This window comes from Thamnophis elegans, chromosome 14, assembly GCF_009769535.1.
Source record: "Thamnophis elegans isolate rThaEle1 chromosome 14, rThaEle1.pri, whole genome shotgun sequence".
Lineage (NCBI taxonomy): Eukaryota > Metazoa > Chordata > Lepidosauria > Squamata > Colubridae > Thamnophis > Thamnophis elegans.
The window spans coordinates 11,853,523-11,873,075 of record NC_045554.1 but is presented as its reverse complement, the minus strand read 5'-3'; the positions used below and the strand labels follow the sequence as shown (position 1 = coordinate 11,873,075).

Genomic DNA, 19,553 nt, shown 5'->3' with positions numbered 1-19,553 from the left:
GCTGAAGGGGGAGCTCTTTGTTATATAGAATAGATTGGCTGAGGCCTTTTAATGGCCCATTGACAAAGGTGAGGGCTATGAAGAGTGAGTCTGTTTCCTGCTTAAAAACATGTCTCTGCATCTCCTATCCAGAGAAATGTAATATTCTGCCTTTTCAATATTTCCCAGGATATTTCATTTTCCTAGGAGAGGGGTGGGTTTTTAACTTCCTACCTTATGCAGCAGCCCCTTGATTCTACTTTTAGAATACAAATACCATCGTCGTTATTTCAATTTATTTCAATTTATTTTTTTATTTCCTTTAAAAATTTGCTATTAAAGGTAGTCAACAGTATGTTCAGTGATCTGTTGGAAGAAATGTCCTTCTGGGTTCAGCTCCAAGTGGGGAAAAAGACATAGGAGACATGGAGGCTGCTTGGGAAGATGGTTTAAAGGGGGACAGGATCGCATGGCTTGAACTCCTGAACAGAAAAGGAGGATCCCATGCTTCCAGATGTTGGGTGAAGAAGAAAAGAGACTGAGATGCTGAAAGTCCCTGGTTTTATGCCCTCTCTGGCCTTTGATCTTGATCTTGTATTCTGATTTGTTGTCAGACTCCCATGGGGCCACGCAGAAACAACCCTGTATACTGTGCTTTGAGTCCAAGTTTTGTTGCCTTGCTGGCTGATGTAATTTCCCCAGGTGCCCTGTGGTGAGATGGGTAGAAGGCTAATCCTACCTTTGTTATGTAGAATATTGACAAAGGTGGGGGGCTATTAAGAGTAAGTCTGTTTCCTGCCTAAGAACATGTTTCTGCATTTCTGATCCCGGGAAATACAATATTCTGCCTTTTCAATATTTCCCAGGATATTTCATTTTTCTACGAGAGGGGTGGGTTTTAATTTATTTAGTTTGTCAAACATGTACAAGATAATAGGTATAAGTATAAACATGAACACGAACACAGTAAATGGGTACGAATAAATGGGGAAAACAAGACAGGGATGGTAGGCATGCTGGTGCGCTTATGCGCGCCCCCTTACAGACCTCTTAGGAATGGGGTGAGGTCCAAGGTAGACAGTTTAAGGTTGAAGCTGTGGGGAGGGTTTGAGGATGTAACAACAGAGTCAGGTAGAGCATTCCAGGCATTGACACTCTATTGCTGAAGTTGTATTTTCTACAATTGAGTTTGGAGCAGTTCACCTTAAGTTTGTATTGATTGTTTTCCTGTGTATTATTGTAGTTGAAGCTAAAATAGTCATTGACAGAAGGAAGAAAGAAGGAAGGAAAGAGGAAGAGGAAGGAAAGGGAAGGGAAGAAAGGGCAAGAGGGAGGGAGGGAGGAGGAAAGAGAGGAAGGGAGAAAGAAGGAAGGAAGGGAGGGAGGGAGGAAGAGAAAGGAAGGAAGGAAATGATGAAAGGAAAGAAAGAAAGGGAAGGACGGAAGGAAGAGAGGAAGAAAGGAAGAAAAAGAAAGGGCGAAAGAAAGGATGAAAGGAAAAAGGGAAGGGAGGTAAAGAGAAAGAAGAAAGAAAGAAAGAAAGAAAGAAAGAAGGAAAGAAAGAAAGAAGCTACCAAAGAGTCCCAGCGCTTAGCACAGACTGAGAAGAGAACAACTCCAGAAAAACTCCATTGCAAATCACTTCCATGTTGCGGCTAGAAATGCTATGCGGACTGTGGTTGATCTTGGAAAGCCAAATAGGATGGAACTTGGCGAGGGAGGCTCTCCTAGGGCTCTAGGCCAGATTGGGAAGAGTGTGTGTGTGTGTGTGTGTGTGTGTGTGTGTGTGTGTGTGTGTGTTGGAAACGTCCCAGGAGAAAGCATGGAGAAACCACTTCTGTTCCGTTCCCCCGAGAAAGGAACCTGGACTTGGCTAGGAAGCCACCATCTCATCTCATTGTGACTTCTTCTCATTCATCATGTTGTGCCAGTCTCCCCAAAAACAGGGACCTTGGAGAGCCCTTCTCGGTTGCAGTTCCCAGCAGAGGCAAATCCATATCTGGCTTCTTTGGATTAGCGTAGAGACGCAGAGTCCTCTCTATGAATGGAAGACGGAGCTCGCTCGCTGCAGGGAGTTCCCCGGGAGTTTTGCTTTTGGCCTGCCCTCTGAGGATGCTTTGTATGTCTTGGGTCGAATTCAACCCTTCCCTTTCCTGGTCTCAAATCTTGGGCTTTGACAGGCGCCCCATCCTGCTTGACTCAGGTGCCAGCCACGTCAAACCCATACGGCCAAGGCCTTGATTTAGAATGGGTGGCGTTTGGTTTTGCTTCCAGGAATCTGATGCACGCCTGCGTTTTTAGTGGGAGGAGGGAGGGAGATCGCAGCTTTGCTCACGTTTCTTCCGTTTCCCCAAAATAGCGCTTTCTCAAGATTATTTTAACTCTCATCCTGAGCAGATCTGCCACCTTTTCCCTCGCTATTTCCATGTCAGACTGCCCCAAAGGTTGATAAATGTGGACATTAATTACGGAAAGGTCGTCCCCCCCCCTTAGTATCAACACATCTGCTGGGTGGAAGCTTATGTCTATAAAACATATATTTGTCCCACCTTGAGCATGGAAAATGCAAGAAATGTAGGTAGTCTTTACGACCACATTTCTGTTGCTAAGTGAGACGGGGAAACGGAGATAGAGATGGCAAATAGAGAAGATAGGTAGGTAGATGGATTAGTGGGTGGGTGCAGGGGTGGGCTTCAAAAATTGCAGCAATGGGGTTTTACTCCTCAGTTATTCTTGTTAGGTATAATTACAGATTGTACAGTTATAGAGACTAATTTGATTTTGAATTTAACAACAGCAGCAAGATTGTTGGTGGCACAGCACTGGAAGAAGGAAGAATTGCCTACCATTCGAGAATGGACGTTAAAAGTAACAAACTTAGCAGAGATGGCTAAAATATCAGCATATCTCAAGGACTATTCAGATGAGAAATACAAGCTGGAATGGAGAAGATGGATTGATTATATTCAGAATAAATGCGGGACTAATGAACTAACAAGGAATGTTACAACTTATCTAAAGTTAGCTTTACAACAGGGGAGTTAAAGTACAAGCGAGGGACGATGCTAAAGTTAATTAGTTTATTTTAGTGTATGGTTGCTAAATGTTTATACCCTGTATTTGCTCTGGGAGGCTGGGGGGGGAGGGTGGGAGGGGATGTGGGATGGGGGGGAGGGAGGGAAGGTGGAAGGTATATAATTGTAAAACTCATTAAAACTTTTAATAAAAAAAATGGGTTTGCTGCCCCTTGCTGGGTGGGCGTGTCCGTGATGGGTGTGGCCTAGTCCGCTTCCTGCCCCACGGTGGTGGTGAGGGCTGTTTTTTGCCTTCTCCAGGCTCCAGAGACTTTCTTTGAGCCTCCGGGAAGGCAAAAACTGCTTCCCCTGACCCGTTTCCGGACTTCTGGAACGTCCAGGTGGCCCAGTTCCCCTCACTTCCCGAGGATCCATGCGGGACCTGCACTTACCTCCAAAACGAGCCACGTGGAGACTCCTGGGAGGGGTGGGGTGGGCGAGGCCAGCCAGGAGTGGGATAATGTTAGCTATGGGTTCCCCCGAACTTGAGTGAACCTGTAGCAGCCCACCTCTGCCCCTGAGCATGGAAAATGCAAGAAATAAAGGTAGTCCTTCACTTATGATCATAAAGATCAAGGTAAAGGTTCCCCTCGCACATATGTGCTAGTCGTTCCCAACTCTAGGGGGCGGTGCTCATCTCCGTTTCAAAGCCAAAGAGCCAGCGCTGTCCAAAGACATCTCCGTGGTCATGTGGCCAGCATTACTAACCGCCGAAGGTCCAGGTAACGCTGTTACCTTCCCACCAAAGGTGGTACCTATTTTTCTACTTGCATTTTTACACGCTTTTGAACTGCTAGGTTGGCAGAAGCTGGGATAAGTCACGGGAGCTCACTCCGTTACGCGGCACTAGGGATTTCGAACCGCCCAACTGCCGAGCTTTCTGATCGACAATCTTAGCCACTGGGCCACTGCATTCCTTTTACGATCATAATGTGAGCCCCAAATTTATGTTGCTAAGCGAGGCAGGGAAACAAAGACAGAGGTGATAAATAGGGAAGATAGGTAGATGAATGGATGGGTGGATGGATGGAGTTAGAAGGGATATAGATGGAGATAGAAACAGATGAAAGAGAGAAAAAGACAGAAAGAGAGGCATGGATATTTGGGGTGTGCTGTTATTTGAGAGATGCGTCATCTCTCAACCACCAATTTCCTGAATTGAACCAATTTTGGAAGAGGTGCATTCGTATTTTGCTTTTTGCAAGCAAAACTTTCCACAGAAGAATCATAAGAACAGTAAGATCCATACCTCATTTTTTTCCCCACCTGGTGCATCAATACAATTAGTTGCGTGGTTACCCTGCATTTCCTGTGATGCTTTTGGCCTGCATAAGTTAAAACATGATGGGGAAAAAAAGTGCTGAGCCAAACAGCATTTGTGACGGTTGAAATTAGTCACCTTCTCACTTGGGATGACTTTGTTCCGTCACCACGGAGCCAAATAATGCTTGTAAAAGGAACAAAGGCCAACCACCTCCGACCCCTTGATGGCTTTGCCAGGCTTTGCATTAGATGTTGAAGATTACACTTGCCCCCCCCCCCAAAAGAAGGGACAAGATCAGGTTCTGTTTGGAGAAGAGAGTCAAGAATGTTAAGAGGTCTCAAATTGGGTGCCTTGAGCATCTGCAAGGCCCAAGACACTTCTGACCCAGGCTTCCCAAGAGCCTAAAGCAAATTCCTGGTTCCGAGAAAAACACCTTTGATTAATTTACTGAGAATTCTGTTCATTCACATCCAGCAAAGTCTTTCGAGGGAGGATTTATAGTCACAGACCTTATCTGGCTTGGAGAGCTACCAGGCCGATATCTGCAAAACTTGGCAAGGAGTCTCAGAGAGTCACCAACCAATGAAGCGAACTAATGGTCTCCTGCAAACTCCACTCCCCTTTCGCCCCTCTTTTATTTCTTCTGGGAGGGGCCTTTCATCGTCCACCTGTGCCTTACTCCCAAGTCGACCCCTGTTCTTTAGCTCTTCCCTTCGTCTGGCAACTCTGCGCATGTGCACACTGGGAACAGGCTCCAGTTGTTCTTCTGTCTTACCTATTCCATTCCATTGCATTCCAGTCCATTCCATTCTATTCCAGTCCATTCCATTCTATTCCAGTCCGTTCCAGTCCAGTCCATTCTATTCCATCCAGTCCAGCCTAGACCTGAGTCTTCTATTCTATTCTATTCTATTCCAGTCCATACCTGATTCTCCTATTCTATTCCATCCACTCCAGTCCATACCTGAGTCTCCTATCCTATCCTATCCTATCTTTATTTATTTGTTTGTTTATTGATTGGTTGATTTCTGTAGCCACCCATCTCAGCAACTACTCTGGGTGGCTGATCCTTCAAAAACACATATCACAATGGAAAACATTGCAATAAATGTGTGTTGGGTCACATTTGTTGCATTGTTCGGTGCACATGGGGGAGCCAATCTTCACATGGGTGTAGCAGCCTGTGTTAAAACATGGCATCTTTCCCATTTATTTGTTTGGCTTCTATAGGAAGCTCTCCATTCTATTTTGCCCTATTATGCAGAATTGGAATATTTTTTCTTCTTCAAGAAAAAGCCTAATTATATCTCTCTTCCCAGTCTCCTAATCTTTGCTAACCTGTGATTTCCCCCCTATCTTCTCTCCATATTTCCCGCTAATTGCTGCAGCATTATAAAAGTGTTATTATCTACAGCTGCAGACTCAAGGTTTTTTTTTTTTTACTACAAAGTCCCTATAACTGGGGAATCCTGACAAATTGCCTATTCTTCCAGTAAAGCCTCGGCAATCAAAATATTTTTTTTAAGGACATTATAACGAAAATGCTTGCATGCTTAAAAAGCAGCGGGGGGCGGGGAGAGCGGACTTTCTGGGTTACATCGTCTGATAATTTCTCACTGTTTATTTAATAGGTTTCAAAGCTTTGCAGCTGTTAGCTACAGTAATCCGTACAATAATTGGCCAAGATGATCCCCCAATTACTAAGGAAGGCATAATCCATCGTTTGATTCAAGGCTGAAGTGAGATCCCATCTATGGGCATCTTTGTAATTTCACACGGCTGCTGATTAATCTGCCTTCCTTTTAATCATCTGGTTTTTAGATGAAGTTGGACTTGATTTGGGTTTGTGTCACGAGCTAAGCCACGAATCGGGGTTTAAAAAAAACCCATAGCTGAGATTCACAGAACTGAAGGAGGGTTTAGCTGAGTATAAGAACACTGTTCTGATGCTTAAAAAGGATGCATAAAACGTTTGGTAATCAAAGATAAACAACTTGATAAAACATGGGACTTGACTTATCAATGGTTAGACAAAGAATTTTATAAAGATGTATTATTACTGGATGGATTTAGGATGACGTGACGAAATGCCATAATATGAATTTACCTGCAATGTAGAATATCTCACGTAAAATGAAGTAATGGCAATTATAGTCAAATAAATGTATAATAATGATAATGATTGTATACATATATATCAGATTGACAATAGGAGATTCGATATAATGTGTAAGTGAGGACTATGGTGAGAATGTACAAAAAATTTTTGTAACCAATCGACACGCTGTACGGAATTGGAAGATGGTTTTTTTTTTTTAATTGTTTATCTTCTTCTGTTTCAAAGGTTTTATTTCTTTTAAAACACACAAATATTTCATCATTCCTCAATCATTAAAACATCAAAGTACAATTTTTTTTGTATGCCCCTCCCTCCCTCCACCCCCCTACCCCCCTCCTCCTCCCCCCCCCGACTTCCCAGAACCCGTACACGGTATGAATTTTTAACAAACACAGTCTAAAATCTATTGAGAAAAAAGAAATAAAGAAATTAATGACATTCTACATTGACCTTAGCTTCTTCTTGCTGAACTAACTTTAAACAATTTAAATCATTTCTGATCTTAAGCATAGGCTAACTGGAATTTCTTGGTCCTGTATTTATTTTGTATATAGTCAATCCATTTTTTCCAGTCTCGTTTATATCTCTCATTTGAGTGATCTTTAAGATATGCCGATATTTTAGCCATCTCGGCTAAGTTTGTGGCTTTCAATGTCCATTCTTGGATTGTAGGCAAGTCTTCCTTCTTCCAGTATTGCGCCACCAACAGTCTTGCTGCCGTTATTAGGTGCAGAATCAAGTTAGTCTCTACCACTGTAAAGTCAGTACATATACCTAGTAAGGAAGATGTTTTTATGTTTTATGTTTGTTTGTACTTGCTTGTTTAAAAATAGAAGAAATGTTTTTAAAAGAACACTGCTCTGATGGTAAAGTCCTTGTACATTGATCCCATAATTGATCCCAAGTTTTCTGTTGCTAAGCGATACAGTGAACTGAGTTTTGACCCATTTTACGACCTTGTACTTTTCTAGAAAGGGGAGTTTGCAGTTTATTAGGATTTGTATGCCGCCCACTCTCGAGAGACTCAGGGTGGCTTACAGATAAAGGCAGGAAGGGGGAACATATAAAAATTAAAAAGAACAGACATTAAAATTCCACAACATTCGTATAGCTTAGAATGGGGCTGGATAAATCAACAGCCCCAGGCCTGCCGGAACAGCTAGGTCTTAATCGCTTTGCGGAAGGCCGGAAGGGTAGTAAGGGTCCAGATCTCTACGGGGAGATCGTTCCAGAGGGCTGGAGCTGCAACAGAGAAGACCCTCCCCGGGGAGTCGCCAGCCGACATTGGCCGGCAGATGGAATCCGGAGGAGGCCTAGTCTGTGAGATCTTTTGGGTCTCTGGGAGGTAAATGGCAGGAGGCGGTCTCTCGGTTCCACCACAAAACCGCGGTAGACTAAAGTGCGCTCGACGAAAGCGCGTACGTGACGTCATCACAGCGCGATGAAAACAGCACTCTGTGAGCGGTAAACTTAAAATTAACGTGTAAATCTAAACCTAACCCCCCCAAACCTAACCCTAAACCTAACCCTAAGCCTAACCCTTAACCTAACCCTAAACCTAACCCTATACCTAACCCTTAACCTAACGCTAAACCTAACGCTAACCCTAACGCTAACCCTAACGCTAACCCTAACCCTAACACTTAACCTAACCCTAAACCTAACCCTTAACCTAACCCTAACCCTAAACCTAACCCTTACCTTTATGTGAATTGGCTTGTTTTAAAAGCGCTTTTTAAAGCGCCCTTTTTTCTCCGCGGTCGTATTTGTCGCGCTGCTGATGACGTCAGGTACGCGCTTTAATCGGGCGCGCTTTAGTGGACCGCGGTTTTGACGGGTCACGGGTCTCTCAGGTGAAGGGAGGGTGGGTTTTAACTTCTTACAATATCTATGAACTCGGAGCAGGTTTTATGCCAATTGTTGGGACTTCTTTAGGGAAAAAAACCTGAAGGGCGTCAGTTGAGGCTGAAGCTGGAATTAAAAGTTTTTACCTGTTGCCTGGTGAAGACTGACTTGTGTCTCTGTTTGCAGGTGAAGGATTTGATCAAGTTCTTGGATCCCATTGGGCTTGGCGTGATCAGCTTTGAAGACTTCTGTCGAGGGATTTCTGCAATCAGAAACGGAGGTCGGTTTCTTTCTTTCTTTTTTTTCTTTTTGTATAGGTGGATCAGAAAACAGGTCCATAACTTGGAAGAGGCACTTCCTGTTTCTCCCAGATCCTCATTTGGGTGTCAACTCGGAAAGCATTCCTGGTCTGCTGTCGAGTTGCCATGGGCAGAAAGGGGGGGGGGAACTGATGGAGCAGCTCAGCAGCCATGTTCAGAAACACATTCCACGCATATCATTTCTCAAGGTTGGATCTCAGATTACCGGAGCCGGGGTGTTTCTCGAAAGTGCCTCGTTGGACAATGTGATTAATGACACACTCTGGGAGGATGGGAGAAACAGGATCATAGTTGAACCGTAAATCGCGTGGGGTCAGAGCTGGCACACCAAATCTATCCAACAAACAAACATTTGTTTGACTCTTGCTGGGCTACAATTAAGGGAAAATAGCTCATATTGGGAGTATATAACTGTAATTTTAAGGAATGATGTTGGCGGTTTAAATATGCACATTCATTATTTCTGTCCAAGACCATCGGGATGCTGCAATGGGTCGTGTGAAAAACAGCCATAAGTCACTTTTTTCTGTACTGTTATAACTTTGAAGGGTCACTGTTGTGGCCCAGCAGGAGTCGTCAGAGGTGCAAACAGACTCCGATAGCGAGGGACCCTATGAGTCGGCTCTGGAAGATGTGGAGGACCCTTGACAGGGTTCAGATTCCGAGCAGGGACCAGAGAGGCTGGTTGGCCACCAGGAGGCGCCTGGGGCATGGAGCAGCAGTGAAAGCCAAAGGGAGTTTGGCCCTGACGTCAGGCCCTGGAGCAGTGGGGAGGAGCTAAGGGAGGTGGTCCTGGACGCCAGGCAAAGACGGGCAGATAAGCGCCGACAGCAACTATGGAGATAAAGAAGATAATTGGGGCCAGGTGGTTGTGATTAGGCCCCTCCCAAGAGAGTATAAAAGAAGAGACTTTGGGAGGAGGCTTTTTGCAGGACACAACCGTTATACTAAAGCTGGAGAAGCTCTTGTGTGTATTTCTTATCTGTGGAAGTCTGGGTTGCTGCCAAAGTCTTGTCGGTGTGTTAATTTACTGTGAATAAATTCTCTAGCAGTAATCTTGTGTCGGCGTGACTCACCGTACGGAGGGGGGTCAAAACAGGTCACTAAATGAACTGTTGTAAGTCAAGGACTAGCTGTAGTAGAGGATGAAAAGTGTCCTGTTCTTCTTTCATATTTTCCCTGCCCATTTTGGGAGAAACTAGTTCTTCTTCCAGCATTCAGTGATTAGTATGAGCCTCTGATGCTTCTAGTCAGGTCCTCCTGGGAGATTAATCTCAAGTCAGTTGCTGGAAGCGGAGACATTTTTGTCTGGAATATCTCATTAGGTTTTGCATCCGCTATCATCCACAGTGGTTCAGACTAAATAAGTGGCTACGATCAGATGAGAACAGTATTACTATCATTACATTAGCCGGAAAAGCTGGATAGAGTTATAATCGCTATTTATGACATTCCCATCCCTAGTTTTAAAGCAATTCTGTCTTTCTTTCCACCGTTAGAAGACCTACCGGTATTTGGGGACAGGTTATCATGAGGGGGGAAAAGTCTACCTTTGTGACTGCTAAGAACTGACCATAACTCAACGGCACACAAGCAATCTATATATATAAAAGGCAAATACCACTCACTCATCACGAAATCTCCAGAACCGTAAAGCCTACAAACGTGACATTTGGCACGTATGTTCCTCTTGGCTTCTAGGTGCTCACTAAGAAAAGATTTTTCAAAGTGACCACCAGGTCATTAGTATTTCTTATACAATAATTAAACGCTCTGATGCTAAGGAGTTCTACTCCCCCTCCCCACCTGAAAAGAACTCTGTTCCAACTGCCAATTGCCTTATATTAACACGCTCTGATGCTAAGGAGTTAGACATTCTACTCCCCCTCCCCACCTGAAAAGAACTCTGTCCCAAGTGCCAGTTGCTTTATATTAACATGCTCTGATGCTAAGGAGCTAGACATTCTACTCCCCCTCCCCACCTGAAAAGAACTCTGTTCCAACTGCCAATTGCCTTACATTAACATGCTCTGATGCTAAGGAGTTAGACATTCTACATTCTACTCTACCCTCACTTTTAGAGGGTCAAATAGAGTAATAATAGAATAGAATAATAGAGGGATGGACACCCTTTGAATGGTGTGGGAGTAAGAATGGATTTCCAGAGGAAAATTTGCAGATGACAGAAACCAGGAGCACAACTCAGGTGACCCCCCAGGACACAGACAAACCACCAAGTGGCCTCAATGACCCTCTAAAAGGATGCAAATGATCAGCTGCCTGCAAAGAATATAAATCCTTCCATTCCTTACTATCCTGTCAGAGCTGAAGAAGCTTCTGGGATGAGAAGCGAAACATCTTCAAAGAAAAAACAAGAAAGTCCAGTTGCCTCCTGAAAAAAGCACCTTTGGGATTGACTGATTTTTTTTTTTTTTAAGATATAATTTTTATTAAACATTATTACCTTTAAAAAACAGAAAAAAAAACAATACAACGACATAAATACAACGACATAAGCAAGACAAATCATACATAAAACATACAGATACAGATGCCGTTTTAGACATACAACCCCCCCCCCCACGGTGACAGTCATTCACAGCCCAGTTTTTCTTTCTTTCCTCATTATTAGATCACTAAGCCACATCTTCTCATTGCAAGATTCAGGGATCTATTACAGTACCTATGTTAACTTTCCCCATTTTAAGTCCCTGCTGTTCTCCTAGTCGCCCACATATACCATAGGTTCCAGCTTAGATAATGTTCTGTTTCTCCTTTGTCCCTCAGCCAACCCGTCATTCTGTCCATTTCTGCACATTCGTAGATCTTTTTAATTAAAGCATCTTCCGGCGGTATAGTGGTGGATTTCCAAAGTTGTGCATAGGTTATTCTTGCGGCCACAATTATATGCAGGCTCAAATGCCATATTGAACTGCTTATGTTATCTGGTTTGATGCTTAGTAACAGGTTCTCAGGTCTCCATTCAATGTTTGCCCCGGTAACCTCTTTTAACCATTTTTTAATCCTTTTCCAATATTTCGTGGCCTCAGTACAGGACCACCAAATATGGTAGAATGTGCCGTCCTTTCTTCCACATTTCCAACACAATGGAGATAACCCAGGAAACATCTTAGCTAACCTCGTTGGGGGGAAGTGCCACCTATACACCATCTTGTATATGTTTTCTTTGAATGCAGTGGATGTTGTAAGTTTAATGGTTTTACTCCATAGATCCCACCATTTGCCCATTTCAATTTCATAACCTAGGTTTCTCTCCCATACTGTTAGAAGGCTTTTGTCCATCTCTTCATTGGTATCTTGGCAGGTCAAAAATTGGTAGATCTTCGATAACATTTTTTTGTCTCCACCAAACAAGATCTTATCTAGCCCCTAGGGATTGACTGATTGAGTCCAAGGCATTCTTAAGAATCTTCCCCATCACCACAATTTGAAAGCATTAGTTCTTCGGCGCACCGCCCTCCCTTATGGTTCAAACGACGAGGACTATCTGTAGAGAAAAATCTGAAGATTTCAGGAGATGTCCTTCTGTAAGAAACCTCACGTCTGAATGAACCCGTGACTGGTCTTTTTCAATGTTCTTTGCCTACAATTTTCAGATGAGGCTTGCCAACTTTGGGAAGGAAACTGCAAATTATGGCTTGGCAGACCCTGGAGAGGCCTCAGCCCTGCCTCATTTGAAGCAAAGCATCCATGTGTTGGAAGACATCTCCTTCTGAGTTCAGTTCCAAGCAGGGAGAAAGACACTGGAAGCATGGCAGCTGTTTGAAAAAGATGGTTTTAATGGTGGACAGGATCCCATGCCTTGAAGATATTGGGTGAAGAAAAAGAGGGAGGAGATGCTGAGAATCCCTGGGTTTTATACCCACTCTGGGCTTTTGAATTTGAGCTTGTATTCTGCAGTGGCAACTCAACAAAGTACTGGAATACCCTAAAGTTGGGAAGCTATATGCTTCCTTGGGATGCGGTGGCTCAGTGGCTAAGACGCTGAGCTTGTCGATCAGAAAGGTCGGCAGTTTGGCGGTTCGATTCCCTAGCGCCGCGTAATGGAGTGAGCTCCCGTGACTTGTCCCAGCTTCTGCCAAACAAGCAGTTCGAAAGCACATAAAAATGCAAGTAGAAAAATAGGAACCACCTTTGGTGGGAAGGTAACAGAGTTCCGTGCACCTTCGGGCGTTTAGTCATGCCGGCCACATGATCACAGAGATGTCTTTAGACACAGCTGGCTCTTTGGCTTTGAAACGGAGATGAGCACCGCCCACTAGAGTCGGGAACGACTAGCACATATGTGTAAGGGGAAGCTTTACCCTTACCTTACGCTTCCTTATCACAACAAAGCAAGGGGGGAATAGCTCTTTATATAAAAGAGACAGTAAACATTAAGCAATTTTTTGCAGATGAGGAAGGGAGGATAATAATGTATAATAAACAGATATTTTTAGTAGCAATATATGCACCAAATAACAATCAAGAGGATTTTTATGCAGAACTCCATAAGAAAATAATCGAATTGGACTCTGAAAATATATGTGTAGTAGGAGATTTTAACGCAGTTATCTTGGCAAGGTTTTTCAGAAGTGGTTTACTATTGCCTCTTTCCTAGGGCTAAGAGAGAGGGACTGACATCAGGTCACACAGCTGGCTTTGCGCCTAAGGAAGGCAGGACTAGAACTCACAGCCTCCCGGTTTCTAGACTCATGCCTTAAGCATTACACTAATCTGGCTTTCGTTTATTGGAGCCCTGAGTTTTAATTCAAGAATGTTTTTGGTGACCTGACTCTCCTTGCAGACAAGTTTACCCTGTCCTCTTTCTCCCACAGATTCAGACAGCCAGCTGTGCCCCATGGGATACACTCCTGATGAGCCGCCTCCTGCATGCGCTGATGAATTTGATGACTTCGTCACATACGAGGTGAGCAAGGGCACAACCACCCAATGGCATTGGGTCACTTTGGGGTGGCTTAAGGGCATCTCAATGTGCTACTTTGGAGAATGTGAGAGGACGCAGCTGATGCTTAAGAAGGGCCTTTATCTCTGATAGCTTCTCGAGGATTTCTGTAGCAAGAGCACTTAGCACTTAGCCTTATATACCGCTTCACAGTGCTTTTACAGCCCTCTCTAAGGGGTTTATGGAGTCAGCCTTTTGCCCCCAACAATCTGGGTCCTCATTTGATCCACCTCGGAAGGATGGAAGGCTGAGTCAATCTTGAGCCAGTCATGATTGAACTGCTGACAGTTGGCAGAAATATTGCATTCTAACCACTGTGCTACGAGGAAGGAGAATGAGAAAGGGAATTAAGAGAGGAAGGAATTAAGAGAGGAAGGAAGGAAGGAAGGAAGGAAGGGGGAATAGCAATAGCACTTAGACTTATATACCACTTCACAGTGCTTTACAGCCTTCTCTAAGTGGTTTACAGAGTCAGCATATTGTCCCTCATTTTACCAACCTCGGAACTTGGAATATAAATACAACAATTTAAGATATAGATAGATAGAAGATAGATAGAATTCTGTATTGGCGAAGTTTGATTGGACATACAAAGAATTTGTCTTTGGTGCATAAACTCTCAGTGTACATAAAAGACAAGATACATTTGTCAAGAATCACAAGGTACAACACTGAATGATAGTCATACGGTACAAATAAATAATCAGGAAACAACCAATATCAATATAAATCATAAGGATACAAGCAACAGTGTTACATTTCTGCAGTCATAAGTGGGAGGAGATGGGTGATGGGAATAATGAGAAGACTAATAGTAATAGTAATGCAGCCTTAGTGAATAGTTTGACAGTGTTGAGGGAATTGTTTAGCAGAGGGATGGCGTTCGGGGGAAAACTGTCCTTGTGTTTAGTTCTCTTGGTGTGCAGTGCTCTATAGGGCCGTTTTTAGGGTAGGAGTTGAAACAATTTATGTCCAGGATGCGAGGGGTCTGTAGATATTTTCTTAGCCCTCTTTTAGACTGGTGCAGTGTCCAGGTCCTCAATTGAAGGCAGGTTGGTAGCCATTGTTTTTTCTGCAGTTCTAATTCTCCTCTGAAGTCTCTGTCTGTCTTGTTGGGTTGCAGAGCCAAACCAGACAGTTATGGAGGTGCAGATGACAGACTCAACAATTCCTCTGTGGAACTGTATCAGTAGCTCCTTGGGCAGTTTGAGCTTCCTCAACATTCTTTGTTGTGTTTTTTTGATGACATTTTTGATGTTAGGTGACCATTTTAGATCTTGAGATATGATAGAACCTAGAAATTTGGAGGTCCCTACTGTTGATACTGTTGTTTAGGATAGTAAGAGGTGGTATTACGGGAGGATTTCTACTAGACAACACAGTATCAACAGTAGAGATCTTCAAATTTCTAGGTTCTATCATATCTCAAGACCTAAAATGGACATCTAACACCAAAAACTTCATCAAAAAAAGCATAAAAAATAGATAAAATATGATACAATTATATTTCGGTGTCACCCCTACAATCTACCCCAATCAGTTCCGCATAGGCTGATCTCAACTGAAGCATTTTGCTCAAGGAGTGTGCTGTGTTAAAAGTTGTTTTCAGATTCTGACCACACATAATGTGAAGTTGTTTTGATATGGGGGGGTCCCAGTGGCTTATTTGTTTGGTATCAAGGGACCTGTCTCTCACCCTCTTATGCAGGCAACAATCAAAGAGGATGTGTATATTTGTTTGAATTGTTTGTAAGACATCCAGAGTCATACATTTTCTAAATACTTACGTGTTCTGACCCCCTCCTCCATCCAGTAATGAATGCCGAGACAAGCTTAAATGGAATGTCCTTTAATAACAAGACCAGAATCTCGGTGGCTGAAAGCCAAGTAAACAAACAGATAAGGACCTTGGCAGCAAGTCCGACAAACTGGCAGCAATTCAGACAAACCTTGGCAGCAATCCAGCCTGCCAAGTTAGTTTCTCTTTAGTCAAAGCGTTGACTTCTGCAAGAAGGGCATGGCACAAGCAGTCTTTTTTATAGTCTGGAGAGGAGCCTAATGACCATCAGCTGAGCGTAATTACCTCCTGTAATTATGTAATTGTTCTTGACGCTGAGTAGCTCTTCGATGGCGTGCATCCAGGAACAACTCACTGCTGGTTTCTGGATCACTCTCCCTTGTCTCCTCCCCACTGGTCCAAGGCTCAGGCGCCTCCTGGTGGTCAACCAGTCTCTCTGCGCTCTGCTTGGAGTCGGAACCCTGTCCAGGGTCCTCCAGAGCTGACTCATAGGGCCCCTCGCTGTCGGAGTCTGGTGGCAGCTCCAACGGCTCCTGCTGGGCCACAACACTTATGTATATCTTTTCATGTGTCAACACTACAGAAATGACACTTGGCTACAATGTAAAGTAGTGAGTATACAGCTTGCATAACAGTGTAAATGTGCTGTCCCCTCAAAATAAACAGCCATTAATGTCTAAAATGCTGGCAAAACAAATACTTAAAATATTTACAAAATGTGAAGAGATGTACTCACTTCTGTGATATATTGTATAGATGAGATGGTAGTTACGTAAATTTGAATGATAAATCAATAATCGATAGATCGATCCTTGGCTGTAGTTATGGGTTAAACGGGAAAGAAAAATACCCGCAGAAATGTGATCCAACGTTTTTGAGTCACTAAATTAGCCAAATGTGTTGTGTAAAGTAACTTGGGAATTGATTATTGAGAAAATTTAAGGATTAAGCAGAAGATAATCAACACTGCATTGTGGAGTTTCATTAATGAGAATACAATATTATGAAAATGGGTAGAAAACAGGCTCTTGCACTTTGTGTTTTGAGACAAGTCTTTGGCATATCTGATGAGATCCCCAGGACAAAATGGGTTGCTCCCTACCCTTGTATGTATCATCTGGAATTGACAGGGATTAAAACCTAAGCATAGCAGACATTCCTTCACTGAATTATAGCTTCTTTCCTAAATCCTGACTGGAAACAGGCAAGAGTTTATAATTGCTGGATATAGTGAGCTTGCAAGACCTTCACTGACTTCAACAGGTTCCACGGTGGGGTGGGGGGGTAAGTAAAAAAATAACACAGTAATGGGTAGTAACTAGGGGAAAAGGAGGGATACGGTGGCTCAGTGGCTAAGATGCTGAGCTTGTCGATCCCTAGCGCTGCGTTACGAAGTGAGCTCCCGTTACTTGTCCCAGCTTCTGCCAACCTAGCAGTTCGAAAGCACGTAAAAAATGCAAGTAGAAAAATAGGGATCACCTTTAGTGGGAATGGAACAGCGTTCCGTGTGCCTTTGGCGTTGAGTTATGCCGGCCACATGACCACGGAGACATCTTCGGACAGCACTGGCTCTTCGGCTTTGAAATGGAGATGAGCACTGCCCCCTAGAGTCGGGAATGACTAGCACATACGTGCGAGGGGAACCTTTTCCTTTACTTTTAGGGGGAAAGAAAGAAATGGTGGTTGAAGAGTTAAAAATAAAATCTAAATTTTCTAAGTTGGCAATGCTGCTCTCTTGTGGCTGTCCAAAGTATCTGATCTCAGTAAACCATCCAGAAACCTTGCAAGAACAGAAAATGGGAATATATTCAGCAACAATCCAAACACCAATGTGTCAAATAGAACCGTACAATCGTCTGTCTTTAATCTCTGGAAATGTCCGGACCAAGAGCTGGAAAACAAAAACAAACAAACAGCAGAGGAAATATCCGAGTTGAGTGGATGGAAGTTGCTAAGGGAAGGTTGGATTTATTTATAACCTTCTGCGGGAAATAATACTCTTTTTAACAGGAACAAGAGAGAGCTGAGGTGGCACAGTGGTTAGAGTGCAGCACTGCAGGCTACTTCTGCCGATTGCAGGCTGCCTGCAATTTGTCAGTTCGAATCTCACCAGGCTCAAGGTTGACTCAGCCTTCCATCCTTCCGAGGGGGGTCAAATGAGGACCCAGGTTGTTGGGGGCAACAACTGCTTGTAAGCCACTCAGAGAGGGCTGGAAAGCACTGTAAAGTGGCAAATAAGTCTAAGTGCTACTGCTAACAAGGGCTCTTGCAGCGTTTTGTAAAGGGGCTGATTTATGAATCACTAGCTGATAACCCGGCGTTGCCGGGGAATTTATTTATAGGGGAAAAATGTCAGGACCAAATGTAATTTCTAATGTTGGATTTTCGCCCTTACCAGAGGGAGCCCCCTTGTGGAGTATTGTGAAGCCGTTACCATGGCAACTCCACTGCGCTGTACAGTAGAATCCATTTTACAGCAGTACAGTAGAAGCCATTTTGTGGCACAACAGGCTGCATCTTAACAGAACAAACACCTCGAAGGGTGTTAGGGGTATCTTACCCCCACAATATTTTTCTCCGGAGAGTAAGTCATCAGTATACCAAGTTTGGTTAAAATAGCTTGAGGCGTTCCAGAGTTATGCTGGAATATACACACATACACACACAGCCAGATGGATGGATGGATGGATGGATGGAAGGAAGAGTTTATGGATTACACGTGGTCAGCTGCAAAGGACTTAATTGGGGAGACAGAGTCCATAATCTCTGGATTGTGTGCCTCAAAAATTTTAGGACATAAGAAATTTATTGAACTTTTCACTTGTCCATCAGCTCTTCACTAAATATATTGGGTTTTTGAGAGAGGTGCACCCAGCATTGGCCATAATTAGCGAGTGGCACCTCCTGCATTGTAATTAATATTCAATCCATTCATATTACCATTCATAGCTGTGAGTTACGGCAGCTAAATGAGAGCCTCCACTTATAAGAGCAGTCTTCCTGTGAGTGGGGGGGGGGGCTGTCAACAGGGAAGAAGCAGGTTGCTGCCAGTTGGACAGGATGGATCTAGATGAATGCAGCAAAAGGAGGGGAGGTTTGGGATTAACTGGCCAGCCATGCAGGCCTTATTGGTGGTGAGTTAATATTTACTTGATTTTCTTCAAAGACGTTTCAGGACTTTGGAACAGCTCACGAGGATGAAAGTTCTCAAGAGTGTGCAAAGTCCATTGCTCTAGGCACAGCTTACTCCAGGGAGACCGGTGTGCAACTCAGAAGGGTTTGCAATTGAATCAGCCTTACACTGAAGCAGCCTGATCACCTACAGGGGGCCCTTTCCTTTCCTCCCTCTCTCCCTCTCCCTCCCCCTCCTCTCCTTCCTCCCTCCCTCCTTCCTTCTCTCATTCCCCTCTCCTTCCTTCCCCCTCACTCCCTTCCTTCCTTCCTTCCATCCTTCCCACCTTCCTCCCCCTTCCTTCCTTCCCTCGTTCCCATCTCCTTCCTTCCTCTCCACCCTCCCTCTCTCCCTCCCCCTCCTCTCCTCCCTCCCTCCTTCCTTCTCTCATTCCCCTCTCCTTCCTTCCCCCCTTACTCCTCTTTTTCCTTCCTTCCATCCTTCCCACCTTCCTTCCTTCTCTCGTTCCCATCTCCTTCCTTCCTCCCCACCCTCTCTCTCCCTCCCCCTTCCTCTCCTCCCTCCCTCCTTCCTTCTCTCATTCCCATCTCCTTCCTTCCCCCTTACTCCTCTTCTTCCTTCCTTCCTTCCTTCCTTCCTTCCTTCCATCCTTCCCACTTTCCTTCCTTCTCTCGTTCCCATCTCCTTCCTTCCCACTCACTCCTTCCTTCTCCCTTTCCCATCTCCTTCCTCCCCACCCTCCCTCCCTCCTCTCCTTCCTCCCTCCCTCCTTCCTTCTCTCATTCCCATCTCCTTCCTCCCCCCACCCTCCTTCCTTCTCTCTTTCCCATCTCCTTCCTTCCTCCTCACCCTCTCTCCCTCCCCCCTCCTCTCCTTCCCCCCTCCCTCCTCATTCCTCCCTCCTTCCTTCCTTCTCTCATTCCCCTCTCCTTCCTTCCCTCTCACTCCTCCTCTTCCTTCCTTCCTTCCATCCTTCCCACCTTCCTCCCCCTTCCTTCCTTCTCTTGTTCCCATCTCCTTCCTTTCTCCCCACTCTCCCTCCCCCCTCCTCTCCT

General features: G+C 44.3%; 1 protein-coding gene across 1 annotated transcript in view; it reads left to right on the top strand.

Moving 5' to 3' along the window:
• Positions 1-19,553, top strand: part of RAB11FIP3 (RAB11 family interacting protein 3) — an 83,555-nt gene that overhangs the window by 16,546 nt on the left and 47,456 nt on the right. Inside the window, 2 exon segments of the mRNA XM_032231027.1 lie at positions 8,468-8,561; positions 13,440-13,531. Coding sequence (XP_032086918.1) covers positions 8,468-8,561; positions 13,440-13,531 — 186 coding nt within the window.